At 52.5% G+C, this 21,603-nt stretch overlaps 1 protein-coding gene across 2 annotated transcripts in view; it reads right to left on the bottom strand.

The window, feature by feature from the left end:
• Positions 1-375: 375 nt before the first annotated feature.
• Positions 376-21,603, bottom strand: part of Fam163b (family with sequence similarity 163 member B) — a 30,318-nt gene continuing 9,090 nt past the window's right edge. For both annotated transcript variants that reach the window (XM_048431834.3, XM_085681476.2), the window contains exons 2-3: positions 3,260-3,375; positions 376-2,582 (exon numbers count right to left, since the gene is read on the bottom strand). In XM_048431834.3, coding sequence (XP_048287791.1) covers positions 2,172-2,582; positions 3,260-3,352 — 504 coding nt within the window. In that variant the 5' untranslated portion in view covers positions 3,353-3,375 and the 3' untranslated portion in view covers positions 376-2,171. The remainder of the gene's footprint in view (positions 2,583-3,259; positions 3,376-21,603) is intronic.

Genomic DNA, 21,603 nt, shown 5'->3' with positions numbered 1-21,603 from the left:
ACTATGCCAGGCTGTGTCAGACATGCCACCAGCACTGGCTAGTTTCATCTTTTTTTTTTTTTTGAGGTGGGCAGCATGAGTGTCCCACTAAGCTGATGCAAGCACCGGGACAGTCAGCCACCTGTCCTCAAGAAACATAACTCATCATGTTCAGTCTGCTCTTCAAATTGTTGAACGGCAATCTTGAAAGCCACTGGGGGCACTGAGAAACAAAGGTGGCTTGTTATAATGCCCCCTTTGCCCAAGAACTCTTACCAGCCCCTCTGAGTGGAGCTAGAACTCACCGCCCGGGCTGGGAAGGTGAACTGTGTCTGGTTCCAGAGAGGGTCTGTGCCCGACAGTGCCCAGTGGATGGACAAACAAGCAGCCTAGTGCCATGGTGTGGGAAACAAATTTATTGGCTTTTGCTTTTTTCAGGGTGCTTGGTGGGTCCCCAGCAGGTCCCATAGTGGTGTTGAGTGAGCTGATAGGGATGGATGCTTAATTCCGAAGATGTCTATGGAGCTATACAGAGACGCTGAAGGTTTAAAAAGGAGAGGGGCTAGGAGGCAAAGACAGAGCAGCCCAGAGACCCCTCCCTACCTCACCCATACCCCAAGTAATGCAAGGGACTGATGCCAAGGGGTAGAATGGGACAAAGGAAGTAGAGGGGTAGGTTGAGGACTTCCGTGATTCTAAGGGTGGATTCTGTTAGCAAGACCAAACTAAGGCAAGGAAAAGAAAATGAGAAAAAAGAAATTCAGAATGCCAGACAGCAGACCTCCACTAGCATAGTTCAGCTACCTGTAGCAAGAGTGGAGGGCCCTGCTGTGGTATCTGGCTCAGGAGTGGCCGCTGTTCTATAGGAAGGCACCTTCACGGGGGCACCTGCTTGCCTCGGGCTCCACTGCAGGGCTTGAAGATGATCTAGGGTCCCAAGGAGAAGGGCCTCTTGAGGCTGTGCCACCAAGAATGGTGTCTCTTTCAGAGCAGAGAACTGCGCTCCTGAGGGCTGGGGTCCTGGGCTTGGGGCACCTTCAAGGGGAAGTCACCTGACACCAATTCCTCATCCAGAGGAGGAGGGCTTGGAACAGCGTGGGTAGAGATGAGGCTTCCACACAGGGGCAGCCAGCTCTGGCTGGCTAGGCCTGGGGCCTCATTCCAAGCAGGAAACAGGAAGTGAATGATCTATAGCTCAGCTCCCCCAGGGACCTCAGTTCCCATAGAGGACCAAAGTTTAAAAGGCTTACTGCAGTCAGCTTTCCCACCCCCTACTACATTTATGGTGATGCAAGCCCACGGATGGGGTAGCCTGCCCAAGAGTCACACCTGAGACCCCTATAGCATAGCTGGGCCACCTCCAGTGCATCAGCAACCTTGCTAGATGTGTCTGTCGGTCGACTTGGTTTAGGGATGAATACTGGATGTGTAAATTTGAGTGTCAACCCTCCCAGAATAGTGTCCCCTGTCCCTATGCCTCTTCTCCCATGGAAAAGCAGATCGGGGTAAAGCAAACATCCCAAGAACACTGCTGTCTCCTAAAACTCTGCCTTCTACAGGGAGACTTGTTCATTCTCGGGGGGGGGGGCAGAGCAACGGGTATTTCACGCTTGGGGCAGATGCTTGGCACCTAGGTTCAGGAGCGTGAGTCAAAAAGGCTGGGAGAAGGATGTAGAGAGGGTGAGGAGAAGAATGGGAAAGGGGAGACAGGGTGAGGGGACAGAATGTTTATTTGATCCACGGTCTCTAAGGAAGGTTCATGCTTGTAGGGCCACTGGCAGCCAGTGAGGCCCCTGCTCCCTTGAGCAGGTAAGAAGCCCAAAGCCTGGAGGGAGGGACAGGCTAAGGCCATGAAGCCAGAGACAGACAAGTTGCTGGGGTTGATACTAGCCATCATCTTACTTCCTGGGAACAGGACCTAGTCCCTGTGCCTCAGCACTGCCTTACCTTATCCTCCTGACCCTCACCGCCCTTCTTGGGTCAGTTGTCCCTAGGAGCTGCCACACCTGGTTCATTGGACTTTATCCCTGTAAAGGGTCCGGGGATTCCCCATGCCTAGAGCCCCTATGACAGGGATAGAGGGAAGACATGGCTGAGCAGAGGTCTGGGCATGGGGCCAGGGCATGCCATGGGGATCCTGCCATGATCTCAAGACCTTCCAGGGCTGGATGCCTAGGCAGTATGGAGGCCCGTCACACGTCGGTGCTCACACTGCGGCTTCGGGAAAAGGCCTCACGCATGGCTGAGAGGCGGTTGGGGTTGAGCGCCTGCAGGCCCTCAAAGGTCGCTGGGGGCAGCTCCACGTCCTCCTGGCTGATGCTTTTGTAGGCCACACGGCCCCCACCGTTGCGCACACCCTCAAAGTCGTCCTCCTCTGGCTCCTGCAGGAAGAAGGTGGGCGGCTCGTAGTAGGAACAGCTGCGGCAGAGGGCGCGGGCCTGTGGGGACTTCTGGCTGAAGGAGGTGGTGGCTGCCGGGTAGAGAGCGGGCCCGTTGGTCAGCACAAGGTTGCGGTTGGAATGCAGGGGCGGCAGGTGTGAGTGCACGGCGAAGTCGGGCTCCTCCTCGTCCTCCTCCGACTCGTCCTTCTTGCAGCAGTAGTACTGTGGACAGAGGGCCAGGTGACCACAGGGCGCTTCTCACCAGTGTCAACCAGGGGGTAGCCCTCAAGATTATGGGGTGGCCCTGCTCAGTCTCCTCCACCTGTTCCACCACCACCCAGCATCTACCCCAGGCCACTCTCAGCTGAGGTCCCTGCGATAATGTCACTTATCTATCTCACCCACACGAATGGGTGTAAGCCTAATTTCCAATGTGTGGGCAGGTAAACTGAGGCACAGTTGGGTTGAGAAGCCTGAAAGTGGTAGAGCTGGGTAAGCCATCTCAGATCCTAGAGTTGAGTCATAGGCACTGGGTGTGCCTTACACACGGGTGCTCCCTCCTGTCAGGGAGTCATGGGGTCTCAGAAGGCTCTAAAGCTCAGGCAGGGAAGGCTAGGCAAGGCAGCACGCTCTTGGCTGCTGCTCTCCTGAAGGGTGGCTGTGCGCCACTGGAGAGCCCTTGAGTCTCTCTGAGCCTCAGCAAAAGCTTTGAGTGAGCTGGGCAACTGGTCACTGAACTGCACAGAGACCCCCTAGCCCCATAGCTGGCCATTTCCCCTGAAGTCTGACTGTACCCTCCTCCACTATATCTTGGACCCCGGCCCTCTCTGTCTTCTTGGTTGCTCCCCATGCAGAGCCACCAACCCAACCGGGTCCCCTTCCCCATCTTTTGGGAGTACCTGAAGCCGACAGTAGCACAGAACAGCAATGATACAGAGCAGAATCACAGTTGCCAAGATGCCCCCAGTGATGACCACAGTCCCGGCTGTCATCCGCCCACTTCTCCATCAACAGCCTGCAACAGATACCACAGGGCATGGCATTGGTAGTGCCTTATGCAAAAGGCCAGAATGTGGATACCACAACCGGAGATCAGCCTGGGATTGGGCAGGCAGGAGAAGATCTAAGCCTCGAAGCCCTGTTCCACCTCTTAACCTCAGTTTCTCCATTTGCAAAAAGTAAATGTTAATAGTTAGACATTGAAGGTTCTTTTAATTTTTATGTGTATGGGTTTTGCCCATGTATGCTTTGCATGTGTGTCTGTACACCATGCTGTGTTCATGAATGCCGAAGGAAGGCTTTAGATCCCCTGGAACTTGAGTTACAGACAGCTGTGAGCGTCCATGTGGGTGCTGGGAATTGAACTGGGGTCCACAGTGGCACATACCTGTGATCACATCAGGGAGATGGAGGCAGGAGGATCAGGAGTTCAAAGTCATCTCCAGGACCACAGCAAATATGAGGTCAGCCTGGAATACCCGAGACCGTATCTCAAAAACAAAAAAAGCAAACAAGCAAACAAATAAATAAAAAGTACCAAACCCAGTTCAGGCAGAGTCTAGCTGTAGAACTTGTCTATCTGCCTCTGCCCATTTCCCCTCATCCACACAATTTCTTCTGTAGTGTAACCTCTGACATATCACACTGCTTAACACAGCCAGCCCCTTTCACATAGTTAGTCGTGGTAAGATGCACAACACATAAGTTTACCATCTTGACTGTTCCTATGTAGCTGTGCACAGCTCTGGGCTGGTTTGGATGCATGTAGGTGCCATGTATCTAGAAGCCAGGGGTCTGTCTCCAACCGTTTTTCTTAGGAGCTGTCCACCTTGGTTTTGGTTTTGGTTTTTGACTTAAAAATTTCTGTAACATCTATTTGTGTGTATGTGTTATATGGAGATCAGAGGAGAACCCGCAGGAGTCAGCTCTCTCCTACGATGTGCATCCCAGAGATGGAACTCGACTTGTCAAGCTTGGTCACAGCGCCTCCATCTGCTGAGCCTCCCGGACAGTCTCTTGTTTGAGTGGGAATGGGGAGAGTCGTTTGGTTGTATTTTGTTTTGACAGGTTCTTTCACTGGCTTGGTATTTGCAAAATAGTTGAAATGGCTGGCCTGCATGCCCCAGGGGTCCACTTCTTTCCACCTCCCCTGTACTGGGATTAAAATGTGCAGACCACATCTTCTAACTTCGTACAGGGGATAAAAATCAGGTTCTTGTGTTTGAGTAGCAAATGCCTCACTGATGGGTCTCCTCTCCAGTCCCATCTTTACCACTGTTAAATGCTCAGTTCAATACCAACTAAGCAGATTTTTTTCTAGTACTTTTTTATATCATGAAACTGAAAATAACAATTTCTTTTTATTTATGAAATTCATATTTAGAAAAATATATTCCCAGTGACATTATAGGGAAGTGATGGTGAGCGCCCCCCCCCCCATGTTGTAGAATCAACCTCCATGACTTTTTCAGAATAAATTCCTAGAAAACAGATTTCTGTGGCTCTGATGCCATGAGCTCTTAACCGCAGGCAGCTGGCAGCCTGCAGCAGTGCCCTGCTTGCAGGGATCGCCCCACTGAACCTTTGCCCCCAGGACACAGACTCTCCTCTGCCATCTTCCCTTGTCTTTTGCAGGGTGACCATTCCAATCGTGGCTGGTGCCAGCTGAAACAAGAGTTAGCAGCTTTCCCACAGCCCTTCTGTTTTCCAGGGCCCTTCCCTGAGCAGCCACAGGACCTGGGCAAGCCCATCCCTTTCTCTACTCCTCAGAGGTTCTGGTTTTGTGGGGCATAGTAGAGATGGCAGGGAGGGAATAACCGGACCATTTTAAAAGAGAGCTCGCACATCTTAGTCTGCCAACCAACACTTCTGTGCAGACAATGGACAGGGACTCGGAAAAACCTCTGCTCTGCTTGGCCCACTCGTCCTCTGAGATGCCATCCTAACCGTGGGTCTGTACACATTAGGACTCCATTCGTGTGAGACACTTTCATTCCAGAATGCCTCAGTTCTCACCCGTCCTTCTCTTGCCTCCCAGCCATGTGGCTAGAGAGAAGTGTAGTCACCCATCTCACAGAATCTTCTATGTATTAGAGTTGGCGTGTTTCCTCGTGCGGCTGCTAACAGGCCCTTCGTGACCATTTGGAACTCTAAGCTGGCCTCGTTATACGTCACCTTCAAGGCCTAGGGCCAGTTCCCCTTCTTGTGATGTTGCGTTGACAGTGGTTTCGTGTAGTCCTTTCATCATGGGATTTCCCCTCCTGATCGCTACCCGACTGTTATAGCAATACCACATCATCGCAAAACAGTGATTTCCCCTCCCCCCCCCCGCAAAGTTTCATTTCTCTCACATTTCCTATTCAGGTTCTTCCAGGTAAAGTTACAAAGAGCTTGCTGAGCCCGTGATAGCAAAGGCTCGTCTGAAGATGGGAGGCATCCATGCCCAGTTCTTCCCCCATCACCTCCTAGGGCAGGCAGAGCCTCCCTGAGGCTTGAGGCTGCGTCTGAGGCTCACTGCAGCGTTGTTCAACGCTTGGCTTGTTTCCATCTACTGCAGTATTTTTTCTGCAGTCAGTGGTCACACTGTCCCAGTGAGGCTGCAGGTTCAGGGGCCTCTCTATGGCTGCTGCAGTGCCATCCTGGCGACCTCATGAGCCTTCGGTGGATCTCCCCGTCTCGATGTTCACAACAACCAGAGCATGGGCATCTTCTATTGTGAACTAACTCATTAATTTACTTGTGTGCATGCCTCGTTCCCTTAAGACGGGGTTGCTCACTGAGCCTGGAGCTTGCTATTGACTAAGTTGGGGACCAGGACATAGGGATCCTCCTGTCTCCAACCCCCTACTCCCAGGGCTACAGGTGCTGGGGTTCCAAACTCAGATCTTCATGGGTACACAGCTCTTACCCACTGAGCCATCTCTCCAACCCAACAACTTTAGCTTAATTTTTTCAAGACACAGCCTCATGTAGACCAAGCTAGCCCTGAACCTCAGTCCTCCGAGCTCTACTCTCCAGGTACTGAGACTCCAAGCAGGCACCGCCTGCCAATACGCTTTACATTGCCGGAAGGAGACACCTAAGATGTGAGTTCCTATTGATATTTGCACTTAAACTTTGGGATTCTGTTTTTTTGGTTTGGATTTTTCAGTCATTAAAATTTGATCTTTAACTTCTCTCTTAATATCCTACACTTCCTTGCTTTCCCCCTTGTATCTGCAGCAATTTTGAAACGGCAATGTCAGCGTTCCACCGAAGCCTCCTGAAAGCCTGCCGTTTGTCTCTCTGCTCACTCCCATGAGGACGGAGTTGAATGAAAGGACTTTCAGAGGCACCATGGCAATTCGGCAATTCCTCACAGTGACTCCCCACCAACTCCACATTCAGATTCATCTTTTCCTCATTTGTTTCAAATATAAAAATTCATTAAAATTTTCTTTTCAATTATACAAAGTGCTTGGTTCAACAGATCGCAGCATAAATCCAGGAGTATTTAGAGGCCTGCCTGCCTTCCTTCCTTCCTTCCTTCCTTCCTTCCTCTTCCTTTCTTCCTTCTTTCATTCCTCCTTCCCTCCCTCCTTCCCTCCATCCCTCCCTATGTTCTGCCCTGGACGCAACAATCTGTCTTAGCTCTGTGTTTCTCCTTCCATGACCGCGTGTTCAACACACACCCAAGAATACTTTCCCTCTCAGAGAAAGAAGGTGGCTGTTAAGTCTGCACCCTCCTTTCCTTCATGCACAGTCTGGCCCTGTGCTACAAGGACAGTCTTAGGGAGCCTTCTGATGCACCGTGGAACTTTGAACTTGCCTGGCCTCCTCACACCCAGGTCAAGTTCTTTTAGGAAGAAGAACCCAGATCACCCAGCTGGATCCCACAGACATTGTTGTTCACCTTTTGCTGTTACCGAAACATGCACACATTTCTGAATTTCTGCTAAACCTGGCCAAGACTTGCTGGCATTGGGTCTGACGAATCAGCTCCCAGAAGTGTAGGAGAGTAACTGGAAGTCTGGTGCTTTGCTCTGACTCTCCAGGTCTGGGTGTGGAGGGTGGATATGAGGCGTTCTCACATATTTGCGGCTGGACTTGGGAGGGTCAGATGGCCCAGTGGGGTCAAGCAGGGGGCTGGGTACAGATAGAGGAGACATGAACATGTACTGCCAAGGAGAATCTTGCTCAGGCCATGCTGTGAGCCAGAGGCAAGGCTGGGACTGGAATTCAAGCCCCAGAAGACAGATGGACAGACAGATGACAGATAGGTCCAGACAGACCCAGAGAGACAATGCAAGAGACACAGACAGACATAGGGACAACTCCAATCAAATACAGGCAAGTCCAAACAGCCCCGAAGTGTGAGACAATGGGGTGCAGACACGCTGGAGACCCAGACAGGGAAGAAGCCCTAGGGACCCTACACATTCCTGGGCATGCTGCCTGGCAACTCTAGCCCCTCAGCCTCTCGGGAGGCCGAGGCCAGCTGGCTAGCTGGCCTCGCTAGGGCTGCAGGTCTACAGAGCCGGAGCTTGGAGTCAGTGTGCAGTAGAGGCGGCTGGAGGTCTGTCCAGGTACATTCTTCTCTTAGGAGGGTGACCCTGAACTGTGCTCACTGTGGCCACTAGACTCGGCTGCCCTGCTCTCATCCTTCTGTGGGGGTGCAAGAAACACTGATTTTTCTGGGATCACTGAAGAGATCCCAGAAAGCCCTCCTTAGTGGTCAGAGGAGCTGGGAAGGGTGGGGCAGGTCCTGGTACCCTGATGCTGTAGATAAAGGACTGAGGAGTGTCCACCTGGGAGGTGCACCAAACCAAACAATGTCCTAAGTGAGGTGACTGGGCATGTGTCAGGCAGGTTAGCACACTCTGGTATCTTATGGCTGAAAGCCATGGCAGCAGGGACAGGGCCCTGTAAGAGGAGAAAAGAGTCGAGGTCAGTGTCTTCAAGGCACAGAGACTGCCTTCATCCCTGTCATCCCCCTGCTTGTCAGACAGACCCTTCTCTCTGAGATGGCATGGGCCCCCATGGCCCCCATGGCTGCCTGCTTGTGGTGATATACTACCCGTAGCTCGGAGAGGGGAAGGTGGCCTGCTCTACACCAGTCCCAGCAAGGCAATCACTCGGGGTCAGCTTAGAGCAAGATCTACGGATGTGCATAGGAATGTGTGGGTCTCTGGGGCTCCCTCCGTCTACCTCAGGACAGGAATTGTCCTCTACTACTCCCCACTACCACATGACTACCTCATCTTCACGAAGGTCCTGAATCCTATGGCACCCTCATGGGAACACGCACTGCAGCAGACTGTTTGAGGTACAGCGCAGTCTTACCCTTGCTCTCCTTTCTGGGCTCTGCCTCTGAGCCGAGAGGCTGGTGGCTGCATTTCTACCCTTCTGGCTTGTCTGTCCTTAGATGACAGCAGGGATATAAATGGGCTTGAGGTGAAGGCGCATCCTAGCCTGGGATGGACAGCTTCTCTCCTGGGGAAAGGAGTTAGAAGATCCACTGGTCCCTGCTGGTCAATGGTCTGTGTGAAGCAACGTGTGGCGAGGGCTGTCATTTTCAGCCAAATGTGTGGAGAGTCAGAAAGCTCTCTGCAGAGGCAGGAGAAATAGACACAGAAGCGGAGATGTCCTGACTGAGTCTCCAGGACCCTCTGAGCCTGTAAAGATGCCACTCTAAGTGGGTTTCTGCTGTCCACACCCAAGACAGATGACCACAGAGATAGCCCCATGGACCACCATACTGGTGGAAACTTGCTACACTCAGAGAGACTTGCCAAGTGGGAGGCAAGTGGCCAGCAAGCTGGACTTTAGTGCCCTGAAGGTCAAAATTGAAAGCCCTTCAATGGGCCACGCCATCACGGGGCTCACACGCAGGCTCATTGACAGTCACAGGGACTGCGGCTGGGTTTTCCTGGCAGTATATGCCCCAGTGAAGAGTGCCTCTATGGATGTAAGACTGGAGCTGAGGGAGGAGAGAGCTCACAAGAAGCATGACAGGGCTGAGGGACCTCTGCAGGACACGGACAGGAGTGCTCCATACAATGACTCAAACAGGACCTGAGGACCAGCCTAGCGCTTCCTCAGTCACTAGACAGACCCCAGATGCCTCTGTTTCTTCATGCCTCAGTTTCCTCCCTTGAAAGGTTAGGGAAACACTGAAGATTCTGTGAGGGGCAGGATGACGTCATACTAGAGGCACGAGTCCTTCTTTGGTTCCGAGGATCTGGCCTCCCTCGCCACAGAGCCTCTCCCAGCTCTGAGAGACACGCATCCCTCTCCTGGCCCAGGCTGCTTTCTGCTGCTCCTTGGGGCCTGGGTCCTCTCCAGCGGCAGGCAGCCTGTCGGCATGATGGGAAAGGTGCCAGCTTAGGCCAGGTGCCCAGGGCTGTCAGCAGCCGCTGCTCCAACACCCAGGCCATCCAGCTGGAGTGGCTCAGCATCGCTTTTCTGATACACACACCCCCGCCATGGGTGCCAGGTCCCAGGGCCGGCCCGACATAGACACACACTCGGGCCACTGGCAACTCTGCTCACATCTAGCCTGACATCATCTATATTTAACTACCAACAGTCTCGGGGGGTGACCAGACCTCCCTTGGCTCTATCCACCTGCCTTCCCTCTGGGATACCCCCTTTGCCCACGCTTTCATTGCCGTCAAAGCCCAACATATGTTTGCTTAATCCGGAAAGCCTTCCTGAATCTCTCCAGTGTATACCACATCTTTGGAAAATCACCCGTGCTAGGAGGACCCACGTAGCTTGCTTCCAGGCAATGGAAGAAGAGTACGGACCAGGGGCCACTTCCTTCCACCTCACCCTGCTGCTCTTGAGTTTTCTCCTCCACTTCTCTTCAAAGATGAGGACTTTCCACAGCCAGCCGCATCCTCTACCCCCACCTCAGGGCAGAGGCCTCCTCCTGGGCCCCAGCTCCCTCATCTGAAATGCTGACTCAGTACAGTTTGTCCAAAGGCTTCCATCGACTCCACGTTGGTTGGTTTTTTAATCAGTTTGCAAGGAGTCTTGGTGATTTCAATGTGCAACCAAATGTAAGGGCCATGAATGTAAGAAGTGCCTGGCACAGAGTCAAGGGGTTAGGGGCAGGATTTCTGATTCATGTAGATTTGAGGGAGGCTTCCCGACAGGTTCCGAGAAAAGCAAACCTGAGTACCTAAGAGAACAGGAAGGCTTTGGGGATCAGGGAGGGAGTTGGGCTGGACTGCTGGGAGAAGGAGCTCAGGGAGCTTCCTGGAGGAGGAGGGAGTTTCTGTGCCGGTCCTTGAGGGAAGGAAAGGAGAGAGAGCCCGAAGAGCCCAGGATAGCCCAGTCAAAGACTAAAACAGGCCCAGTGACACCTGGCAGAGACCACCCCACAGTCTGTCTGCACCTCCATGGCAACTCTGCGGTCTTCTCATGCCAGCCAATGAAATTTGGCAAGGCTCTTGCCAAACTGTTAATTGCCCCCCTGGGACCATAAACAGGTTTATGGCCTTATAAACACAGTACTCCCCAGCCCCAGCCCTGATTTCTTCAAGGACAGAGTATAAGACGGAGCTACTCTGTGGACCCTCCACCCATTCTTGGAACCTGCCTGTGGTTCTGGTGAGTGACAGTGTGTTTCCCATAACCCATGTCTAGGCAGCCAGCCTGGAGGATAGCCATGTTACAAGCTCCCGTTGTCTCCTGTATAGAGGCCCAAGCGTCGGGGGCGGGGACAAGGCAGGAAACACCTGGCAGCAGAACCAGACGCCTCTACCTGCCTCCTCCCGTGAGCTCCCTCCTCTGGCAGGAGCCCCCCACGTAGCTGCCATCTGGACTGTGCATCCTGTGTTTAACCCACTCCTTCCTCTGCTTCCCGCACTGTGCCCACTGTCTTCTTAGCCTTAGAAGACTTTTGCGCCCCACTTTAGCCCCTGCCAGGGTCCCACAGGGTACAGGACACATAGACGGCTCTGTGAAGGCCAGTGCTCTGGGGCCAGGGGAAATCCAGTTGCCTCATTGGGCCTAGGGACTTTCGACATCACAGGGCCCCAGAATTGAAGGCCTGGCAAACACAGCTGCCTTGGGCCACAGTCGGGGCAGCATGGGATCCTGAAACTTGTTGGTTTAATGAGGGTCTCTTCCAGCCCAGTGAGGGTATTACTGCTCACTTCCAGATGGAGAAACTGAGGCTGGGACAGAGAGGGTTGGCTCTGTCTGGGAATCCAGGCTGGCTGCCTCACAGCCTGTTTTCCTTGCCAGTGTCTGGGCAAAGGCTTATGGGGACTCAGAACCCTTTTCCTCCCCCAGACACATCTGTCTGGTTACAAGTATTTCTGCTACCTGGAAGCCCAAGGGCCCTGCGGTCCTGAGCGAGCAGAGAGCGGCCTGCAGGGTTCCTGTCTAGACCTCCTCTGCATTTGTTCCCAATTTCACGCTCTGCAGGCTCCCAGATTCCTGTGTTCGTTCAATAATAAATAGATGGGAAAGTGTTCAGCAGCTCTGTGTGGCTGGATTGGTCTCAGAGACACTAACCAGAGCCCACCAAAGGGGAGGGCTGACAGGAGGCGGCTGGCTGGAGGGCATGCCAGCAGTGTCGGAATGTGTCCCCTGGCGCTGCTGAGCCCTAACAGTGCCCCCCCCAGGACTCAAGAAGATTCCCAGGGGCTCATAAGTTGTAGCGGACCCCCGAAAATTTCCACAACAAGGGGATTAATAAACCTAGGCCCAGGGTTGGTTAGGGAGCTGTTGGCACAGGAAACATGCGGATGTCCAGAGCTTGCCTGATTGGTGGCCTGCACTCTCTAAGGGTCCCCTCAGAAGGAGCATAGGGACCCACACATTCTACCAGCCATCTCCAGAGTATTATAGGTGGAAGATTGTCTCAGGCCCCAGTTGAACAACTCAGACTAAGTCAGACCACCGAGCCTGGCCATGTGTTGTGGGTTGAGCCCATTTAACCTAGGGCTCTCCGTAGGTGAATGATCTTCCCTGATGGCAGAGTGAACTAGCCAGCAGATGCACCGCAGGCCTCTACATATCTCTGCAGACATGATCTGACCCACCTTCTGTAGGAATACACAGGCCAGAAAGATGAGACGACCAACCAAGACAGCAGAGGTGTCTGTGTCCCCGGAGGCGCCTCCCTGGAGTTCAAGGTCTTGTGGAGGACACTCTGAAAGGCCACATGCTGACCAGTTACAGCTGGCTCAAAGTCTAAGAGCCTCACAGATAGAGGATCCCCAAGTCAGGAGCCTGGTCTCTGCCCACAGGGATGTGGCTCAGAGTGGGGCAGGAGAGCTTAGAGGGAGGTGAAACCAGGAGCAGAGGAGAAACCACGCATCCCCAGGGTGTGCTCTCACCCTGGAGAGGAAGCCCAGGCTGAAAGGGAAGCTGGAAGCAGGAGGGAGCTGAGCTCTCTCACTTCTTAAGGTTTATCCCTGTTGAGGTTGCCTCAAACCTCATGAAAAAAATCCTGCATTCTGCCTGCACCCCAGAGAACTCACAGGGTTCCTAGACCCACAGCTTGGATGTAGAGAGAGAGCTGGTTAGGCAGGGTACAGAGAAAACGATGCTTCTGCCTGAGGGCTGCAGTTGGCTTCTTGGGTGGGTGGGTACTGGCCCAGGGAGCACCACTACAGTCTGCTGGGCAGTTTCGGTGGGTTTGCTCCAGAAGCCAGTAGGTTACTTTTAACGTTCAGCCTCTACCTGATCCAGGACTCCTAGGCCGGGGCCTTTGTGTAAGGGTCTCATGGGTCTCCCTGAGGTAGAGAGAGATGGAGAGAACAAGGTAGAGGAGGGAGGGAGAGAACCAGAGGGAAGGGGAGGGCTGGGAGGAGGACTCGGTACAGTGCTTGCTCGGAGAGCATGAACATCACAGTTTAGTCCCCAGTACTCATGTAGAAGCACGGTCTACAACCCTAATGCTGGCGAGGGAGCTGACCTGATAACCTCATGGTATCAGCAAACCAGAGATTCAGTGAAAGGCGGTGTCTCAGAAATAAGACGGAAAATTGTAGAGGCAGACACTTGATGTGAACATCTGGCCTCCACAGGCACGCACACACAGACATACACACACACAAAAACATGTGTGCGCACACACACACACATACACACAGGCACGTGCACACATACATACATACATGCACATACATATACACACACATACATACACACACATACATACACATACATACACACACGCACACACACACACACACACACAGCAAAAACAAAGGAAAGCGAGAGGCAGGACTTAGAAGGGAACCTTGAGCCTCTCCCCATCTGATCCCCCATTGTACATTGTATGCCATCAGGGAGAAAAGCAAGAGGTTCTCTCCTTGGAATGAAGAACCTGATTTAAAAGTGGACACTGTTGACAGTCAGGCATGAGTTGTGGCCTGAGACTGAGGCTGGTGCTAGGTGGACTGTGTCCACAACTGGAGATGGGGCGGTGGGGGCAGTGCTAAGTGACATGAGGGTAGAGCCCCCACCCTCCTGGGTAGAGGAGAGGCTCTGCCCCACAGAAGAAGGAGTTATCTTTCCGTGAGGGGGAAACAGCTTCCTGGCTGGGGCAGGAGAAAATGCAGGTGTGAACATGGCAAAGAACAATGTCTTAGGGTTTCCATTGCTGTGAAGAGACACCATGACCATGGCAGCTCTTAGAAAGGAAAATATTTCGTTGGGACTGCCTTATAGTTCCTCTGTTCGGTCCGTTATCATCATGGTGGGAAGCATGGTGGCATGCAGGCAGACATGGTGCTGGAGAGGTAGCCAGCCGAGAGTCTGGATCCACAGGAAACAGGAAAAGAATGAGACACACTAGGGCTGGCTTGAACTTCTGAGACCTCAAAGCCCACCCACAGTGACACACTTCCTCTAACAAGGCCACACCTACTCTGTCCAACAAGGCCCCACCTTCCAATAGTGCCAGTCCCTATGAGCCTAGGGAGTCATTTTCACTCAAACAACCGCAGACAGACTTCTAAAGGCTGAGCTCAGCTACTGCTCAGAGGTCTCCCCGCCCCCCCCCCCCCCCCCGTGCTCTGAAATGGTCGCACACCTGTCTAGTTGGCTTCTATCTCTGAAGACAGCCCTTCCATTGCCGACCTTGCTTATTCTAACCAAACTGAGACAGCCACTCTTCAACAAGAGGATGCTCAGGAACATCCCAGGCATGAGCCATCCTCACGCAACCCAGGGCTCTAACCTCTTTGGTGTTGCCGTTGGGCTTCCCAAACCCTAACATCCGTACGGGTCACCGCCTCACTCAAACACCCTGACTGTGTTCCCACTGCGTCTTCGTAACAATAAGCACACACCCCGTCGCTAGTCTCCACACCAGGAGAGATGTGATCCCCTCCACCACCTCCTTCAGTCCCTAGGACACCCAGGCAGGGCTGTTATTAGTCTACACTCAGGAAACAGCACGGCTCAGTATTTGGAAAGACAAGCGCACACAGTCACACAGTAGAGATAGATACATGGGTGAAAGAGGGGGAGCATGCTATTCAGAGCTGATGTCGTCAGCTGTCGCCAGCTTCAGCTGCCGGCAAGTGTGAGGACAGACGTTTACTGTCCCCCTCAGCTCCACCCCCACCTCAGGAAGACAAACTGGCTTCCCACCTGTTGGCAGTCCTCCAGCCACAAGGGGGCAGTACTGTAGCATACAGTGGGGGCTGTCTCAGTCTGCAATTGTGTGGGCTGGGTTGGTGAAGGAAAATACCACAGGGTCCTGAGTGTGGCAGGGGCACCTAGTGGGGAGCGGGGTCTAAGTTCTGTGGCTCCTGCTCTCACCTGCCTGTTCACAGTGTCTCCTGTGGGCGCAAGTCAAGAGAGCTGCTGTCCCATTCAGGGCCTTCCTGGGATTGTAGTTTCTTCCCCCCTAAAAATAACAAGGTGCAGAGGTCCTGTTTCAAAGCTGTTTGACTGCTGTTGGTTTTCTGGTTTTATGTCTTGTTTGTTTGTTTTTATTTTTTCAACTGCAACTTCCTCTCCAGCATAATCCTTGATTCAGGGCCTGGCCAGAGGGGTGGAGAGTGCCAGGCCCAGATATCTGGAACCGTTAGCACCCCATTTATTAATCATGTACCATGTGCCAGCACTCGGTTAACCCCCACAACATGTCATGCATGGCTGGAACATGTTCACAGAGAGAAAAGGAAAGGAGGATATAAGCATGGCCAGGGCCCATGTCCAGATGCCTCAAATTCAAGTCCCATTTTTAGTAAAGCCCTCACTGGCCTGAAGAGAGGCCCTGAGACCCCCATGGATGTACCCCAAGGGCTCAATGATGTGAGGCCTGCAAGGCTGGTGAAGGGTCTGATTCCTGGCCCCTGTATATGGAGGATGTGGAAAGGGAAGGCAGCAACCCAGTGGGCAGGGGAGCTTGGGGCGATTGAATGCCAGCTGGGTGGGCAACCATCCCGTTAGTCTTAGCCTGAGATGGACAGATGAGGGATGGACCAGGTCCACAGTCCTTTCTTGGCTTGCTTGACCTCTGGTTCAGACCCAGCTGGGCTTTTGGACCAGACACTCACACACACTGCATTTATTGGGGCTCTGTCTGGCCTGCCATCTCTGCCTGACAGTCCTGGGGATGCCAGAACACTCCCAAACCCTAGCTGCCAACACGGTCCAGAACTCTGACCCCAGCCAGGAATTCTAGACTGTGCTGGAGACCCCTCTGTGCATGGCCCTGAGTGCAGAGGGGCTGACAGAGCATGCGTGGAAAAGGGCTGAGAGAGTCGCTGGACACTGCCCCTCCCACCCCGTGTCTTCTGGAAAATGAGTGTGCCGGGACCCCGAGAGGGACTGGCTCTCAGACTCATGGCTCTGCTTCAGCTTGTAGTCTCCCCTAGCATCCATGCAAGAGGAGACTGGGGCATTCTGGGCTGTTAAGAAAGGCCGAGCACCTGCTCCCTCCCTCCCCATGCTCTTCAGGCTACCCCGCAACACCACTGCCATACCCCTGCCAAGGGTGGCACTGAGAAGCCATCGGTCTTTTAGGAAGAGGTTTAGCTACGCCTTGGCTTTGACCCCTGCCCTACCTCCTTTGATCCACCACCAAGGCAGGCTTCGCATTCGCTTAGAACTCACTGCACGCCAGGCACTGTTTTGGTCAGGGAACACATCACACTTAAGCTCAGGAGACTCAGGTCCTGGGTAGCCTGGGGGGTGGGAGTAGTAACCAAGTAAGACACATCCAAGTGTTCCCTTTATCCCGTGACCTCCCTAGTTTGTTACCTGCTGGGCACACTGGTTAATTCCCAAAGGTGATCCGTCTACCATCCCCCAGGGTTCTGTATCCAGATGACTGGCGCGATCTTCGGGGCTTCTGAGTAGCGCCCAGGCCCACTTGACCAGCTCTGAGAGGGTGCTGATGCAACCAGCTCAAGAGCCACATGCTAAGAACCTTGTGCTAAAGAAAGAGACACAAGGCAAGTCCAGCCTGACAATGTCTCCAAAATACAGGCCTTACTCCTTGGGTCCCAGCTCTGTGTCCTCCGGGGGTCTGCAAGGTGGTGGGTGGGGATGTTCTGTTCTCTGTGTGTGAGAACAGCCTCGGCAGGCCGCAGCTCACAGTCTCCAGAACAGTGCCCTCCTACTGTGTCCCCACCAGTCTCTCAGCACAGAACTGCAGAACCTAGGCCCAAATATCTGTGTCCCTAGGCTCTCCATGGTTGCCTGCCCTTCCCATCCCCACCCTCTGTTCTGCTTGGAGCCTCAGTATCCTCCAGGACTCCTTGAATTTATCTATGCAGACACTTATTCCCCAGCCTGCCAACTGCAAACCTAGTAATTTGTTTTTCTTGTCTTGGGGACTTCGCTGGTCAGCCCTGAACTCCCACAATTTCTTGTTCAAAGCCATCATTCAGCCAGTTCCTTGAGCAAGCCTTCCCTGAATCCCACCCTTGCTCCCTCCTCTGGAACCCAGCAGCACTCACTGCCCACACTGTACACTTGACCTTTAAAAATCTACCCACAATTCAGATGAGGTCAGGCACTTTCAGGGTGTGAAGACCATAGACATCTACCTACAATTTGGCGGCAAGTACTTGCTGAGTTCTAGCACATCCTGGGCCTGGATCTACGTCTCTACCCTGTGCAGTTTTATGTCAACTTGACACAAGCTGGAGTCATCGGAAAGGAGGGAGCCTCAATTGAGAAAACGCCTCCATAAGATCCAGCTGTAAGGCATTTTCTTGATTAGTGATTGATGGGGGAGGGTCCAGCCCATGGTGGGTGGTGGTATCCCTGGTCTGGAGGTCCTGGGTTCTGTAAGAAAGCAGGTTGAGCAAACCATCGCGAGTAAGCCAGTAATCAGCCCAGCTCCATGACCTCTGCACTAGTTCCTGCCCTATTTGAGTTCCTGTCCTGTTGATGGGCTACCACGTGGGAGTGCAAGCTAAAGAAACCCTTCCCTCTCCAGCTTACTCTTTGGTCACGGCGTTTCCCTGCAGCAGTAGCAACCCTGACTAGGACACCAACCCTTCTGTTGGCTTAGCTCTCTGGCAGTGTGAATATATTCTAATCCTAGGAAGCAGAAGGAGGGAGGGTAGAGGGTGCTAACAGGGGAAAGCGAGCTAGGAGGGGGCAAGCAGGATGCCAAGTCCTGAAGGTGAACTGGGGAGGGGTGATGAGGGAGAGAGCACCCCACAAAGAACATGTCAGGCAGGCAGAGCTCAACAGATTCAAGCGTCAGAAAAGCTCAATCTGGGGTTGGAGACAGACCTCTGCTGTGTAAGCAGGAGAACTGAATTTGATCCTTAGCAAACAAGTAAAATCTGCTCATGGTAGCATCTGCCCTTAACTCCAGTGCTGGGGAGTGGGGACAGAAGAACCCTGAGGCTTGCAGGCCAGTCAGTGAGCACCAGGTTCAATGAGGGAGACCCTGTCTCAAAAAAAAAAAAAAGAAAAGAAAAGAAAAAAAAGAAAAGAAAAGAAAAAGAAAAAAAAGAAAAGAAAAGAAAAAGAAAAAAGAAAGAAAAAATCCTCATTACATAGGAAAGCATCATAATTCCTGGAATACTGGGAAGTTTTACAGGGTTTGAGCTAAAAGTTGCTCTGGTCTTGCTTCACAGAACTTATAAGCGAGCTTTTAACAGTTTGAAGGATCAAACTGTCTCCCAGTGGTTTGGCTGCATCCCAGAGCAGCACTAGAGTGAATCGTGTGTGGTGTGTGTGTGTGTGTGTGTGTGCGCACGCGTGCGCTAGTGTCTGTGCATGTGCAAGCTCACATTCATGCACGTGACAAAGTGTGCACATTAGGGTCAAAGGACAACTTACAGAATCAGTTCTCTGCTTCCTTCACATGAGTCCCAGATAGTGAGCTCGAGCACATTTATCCAGATAACCATCTTGCTGGTGCAAGAACATATTGAAATACACGAATACCTAAAGTCACAACAAGGTAAAAATCGACAATATATGGCACCCAGGGAACAATTACCTAGTGTCAGAAAATCAAACAACCCACAGTGGAAAGAAAATCCAGCCAAGGACACTAACCGGAGGCAGGTCAGGTGACAGAGTCAGGAGAGGTGAGCGCTAAACAGTTACTGTGTCTAATAGTTAAAAACTCAGGGGAAACCCGGGGATAATCAGAGTTAAAAGAAACAGAACAAAGTTCCACAGGTGAAGAAGTAACAATATCAAAACAGGCAAACACACAACAGCTCTGATTAACATCAGGTTAGACATAAGGAAACGCTGGGGAGCCCACTGGAGGCCACAGAAATGATGCGAAATGGAAGGTGGGGATAAGTAAATAAATAACAGACAGAGCCTCCTAAGATGTGGGAAACCGCAAGTGGCCCAGCATCTGGGTGATAAATCCCCAGGAAGAAGATCGGCTGGATAGTTTTCAAACTGGGGGGCCAGCGACATGGCTCAGGGAATAAGGGCACTTGCTGCCCAAGCTTGAGATCAATTTCCAGAACCCAGGCAAAGGTGGAAGAAGAGAACTAACCCCACAAAGTTGTTCTCTGATCACACACACACACACACACACACACACACACACACACACACACACACATTTTAAAAAGAAAGCTTTCGATTAGGATAACAATGAGAAACCTTTAGTTCCCAAAGCTCAATAAACTGCATATAAGAAGGACTTAAAGGAAGCAACAGCCAGGCACATTATTGCAATATCTAGAGAGTATCTAAATAATGGAACAAAGACTCAGGGACTCTCAGGAATGGAGAAGAATTACTGTAAGAATTACAGCAGAATTTGGGCTGGTGACAGTGGCAGATAGAGACAATAGAATAGCGGTAGCAATCGGTTAAACACACAGACAACACCCACCTAGAATCTTCTATACAGGGAAGAACAAAATCCTTTCCAAAGTGAGTGGTAAACCTGCGGTACCTTTAGAACTGACTCCACCCGCAAACTACAAGGTCCTGGAGTGAAGCCGGCCCCTTGCAGGATGCACGGTTTTGGAGCTGAAACCAGCAGATTTTTACTTTCATTCTGTGGTCCAACCTGGATAATGGACAATATCCACGTGGACCAGCCTTGGGCTTCCTGTGAGGACTTTAGCCCTCACAAAACCTAGCCTCCCCAGGGTCTGCGTGGGTGTATATACTCTGCTAACCCGGGAGCTGGTGGGACTAGTGTCTGTTGGGGGAGGCCCAGGCTGAGAGCAGGGTCTCTGAATACCCTACCAAAGGCACCAGGAGTTGGGTGTGAGACGTGCTGGGCACAGGGACTGAGCAAGCCTTTGTTCTTATGCCTCACCTAGCACTAAATATATGAATGCAGAAGAAAAGCTGGGAATATATATTTTTTTAAAATCAGGAAAAATACATTTTAGTAGTTCGTAAGGGCACTTGTAATTTCCATAGCTACCAAGGTGCTCCAGGTGTTGAGACAAGAAAGTGGGGCTCTCCTCAGACCTGTGCTTGGCCCTGTCACTTCTACCTGGCATAAAAATCTGTATTTTTGATGCTCCAAAGCTTAGGCTGGGTTCTCAGGTCAGACAGCTCCAGTTGAACGTATTTCCCAGATGGGAAACTGGGAGCAGGCACCCATGGCAGGGCAAACAGCAGGGGGGTAACAGGAACCTCAGGGTCTTTCAGGGCCACACCTCAGGCTGAGCAGCTCAGACAAGGACGCCCTGACATCGCTATCCAGCAGAACCCTGGTCTGGTGAGGAGCAGAGCTGGTGCTCCCCTGTGACAGGCCGTTCCCTCCCTTTCACCTGTATTCCCCTTATCTGCGCAGATTCATGTCTTCCTTCCTGGCTGGGCCTCTCCTCTCCTCCATTCTGGCCTCTTAGGGCTTCACCTGCACCAGATTCTCACTGTCTCCTTGCTTTCCCCAGCCACCCCATCTCCCCAGAACCACCTCAGGCCTCACCACTGCATCGACTTCCTCTTCCAGTCTCAGCTCAGACTGGCCCTTTGGGGAGCTCTCTTGACCAATACTGATCCATCCTCTGGCACCTTCCCAGGACAGGGCCCTTGCACCATGTGGAATGGCCCAAGACGCCTTTCCGAGCTCGTCAGAAGCTCTGTGCCCAGGGACAGCAGGGAGGGTAGATCTCCCTACCCGCCTGAGTGTCTTCTCCTTCCCTTGCCTCTTCCACACTCAGGCTGTGCTGAGAGGGACAGGCCTCACCTTCCCTCCTCTCCACTCCCACTCCCTCCTACCTGCTTTGTCCCCACGACCGTGACTGTGGCCATGACAGACTTTCTCTCTGTCCTCATACAGACACGCCAGCAGAACTGGAGTTGCCTTGAGCCAGCAGAGGTGAGGAGGCTCCTCACTCCTCCACCCAGTCTTCCTCTCCCCAGCATCTGCTCAGGGTCAAGGGTCTGCCAAGCCCAGGAAAGCAATGCTAGTGTTAGCTGCATGAGCATTTACAGGGTTTCCACTTTGTGCCAGCCATTGTCTCCCCGCTCATCATCATTTTATCTGCTCAGACCACCACACTCATTCTCTCTGCTCCGACTGGAGGAAAGTGAGGGAAAGGGGCATATTCCCTGTTCCTCCCCATCACTTCTCCAGATTAGTGGAACTAGGGCAGACTAGACAGCAGGAGCCGGCCACAAGCTTTCATCTCTGTAAGACCTGCTCATGATATCAGATCAGGAGGACTTGAGTCTAGCCACTCCTAGGAACTACCTAAAAACAGAGACCCGGTAAGCCTCCTCCCTCCCCTGCAATGGACCTCGTATGATCATGAGAGTGGCAGAATCTTACCTTGGTGACCTCGACCTGACTTAACCAATGAAGCACAGGAAAAGAGACCAC

Source organism: Myodes glareolus, chromosome 21, assembly GCF_982192425.1.
Source record: "Myodes glareolus chromosome 21, mMyoGla1.1, whole genome shotgun sequence".
Taxonomy (NCBI): domain Eukaryota; kingdom Metazoa; phylum Chordata; class Mammalia; order Rodentia; family Cricetidae; genus Myodes; species Myodes glareolus.
This window is presented reverse-complemented; position numbering and strand designations above follow the sequence as displayed.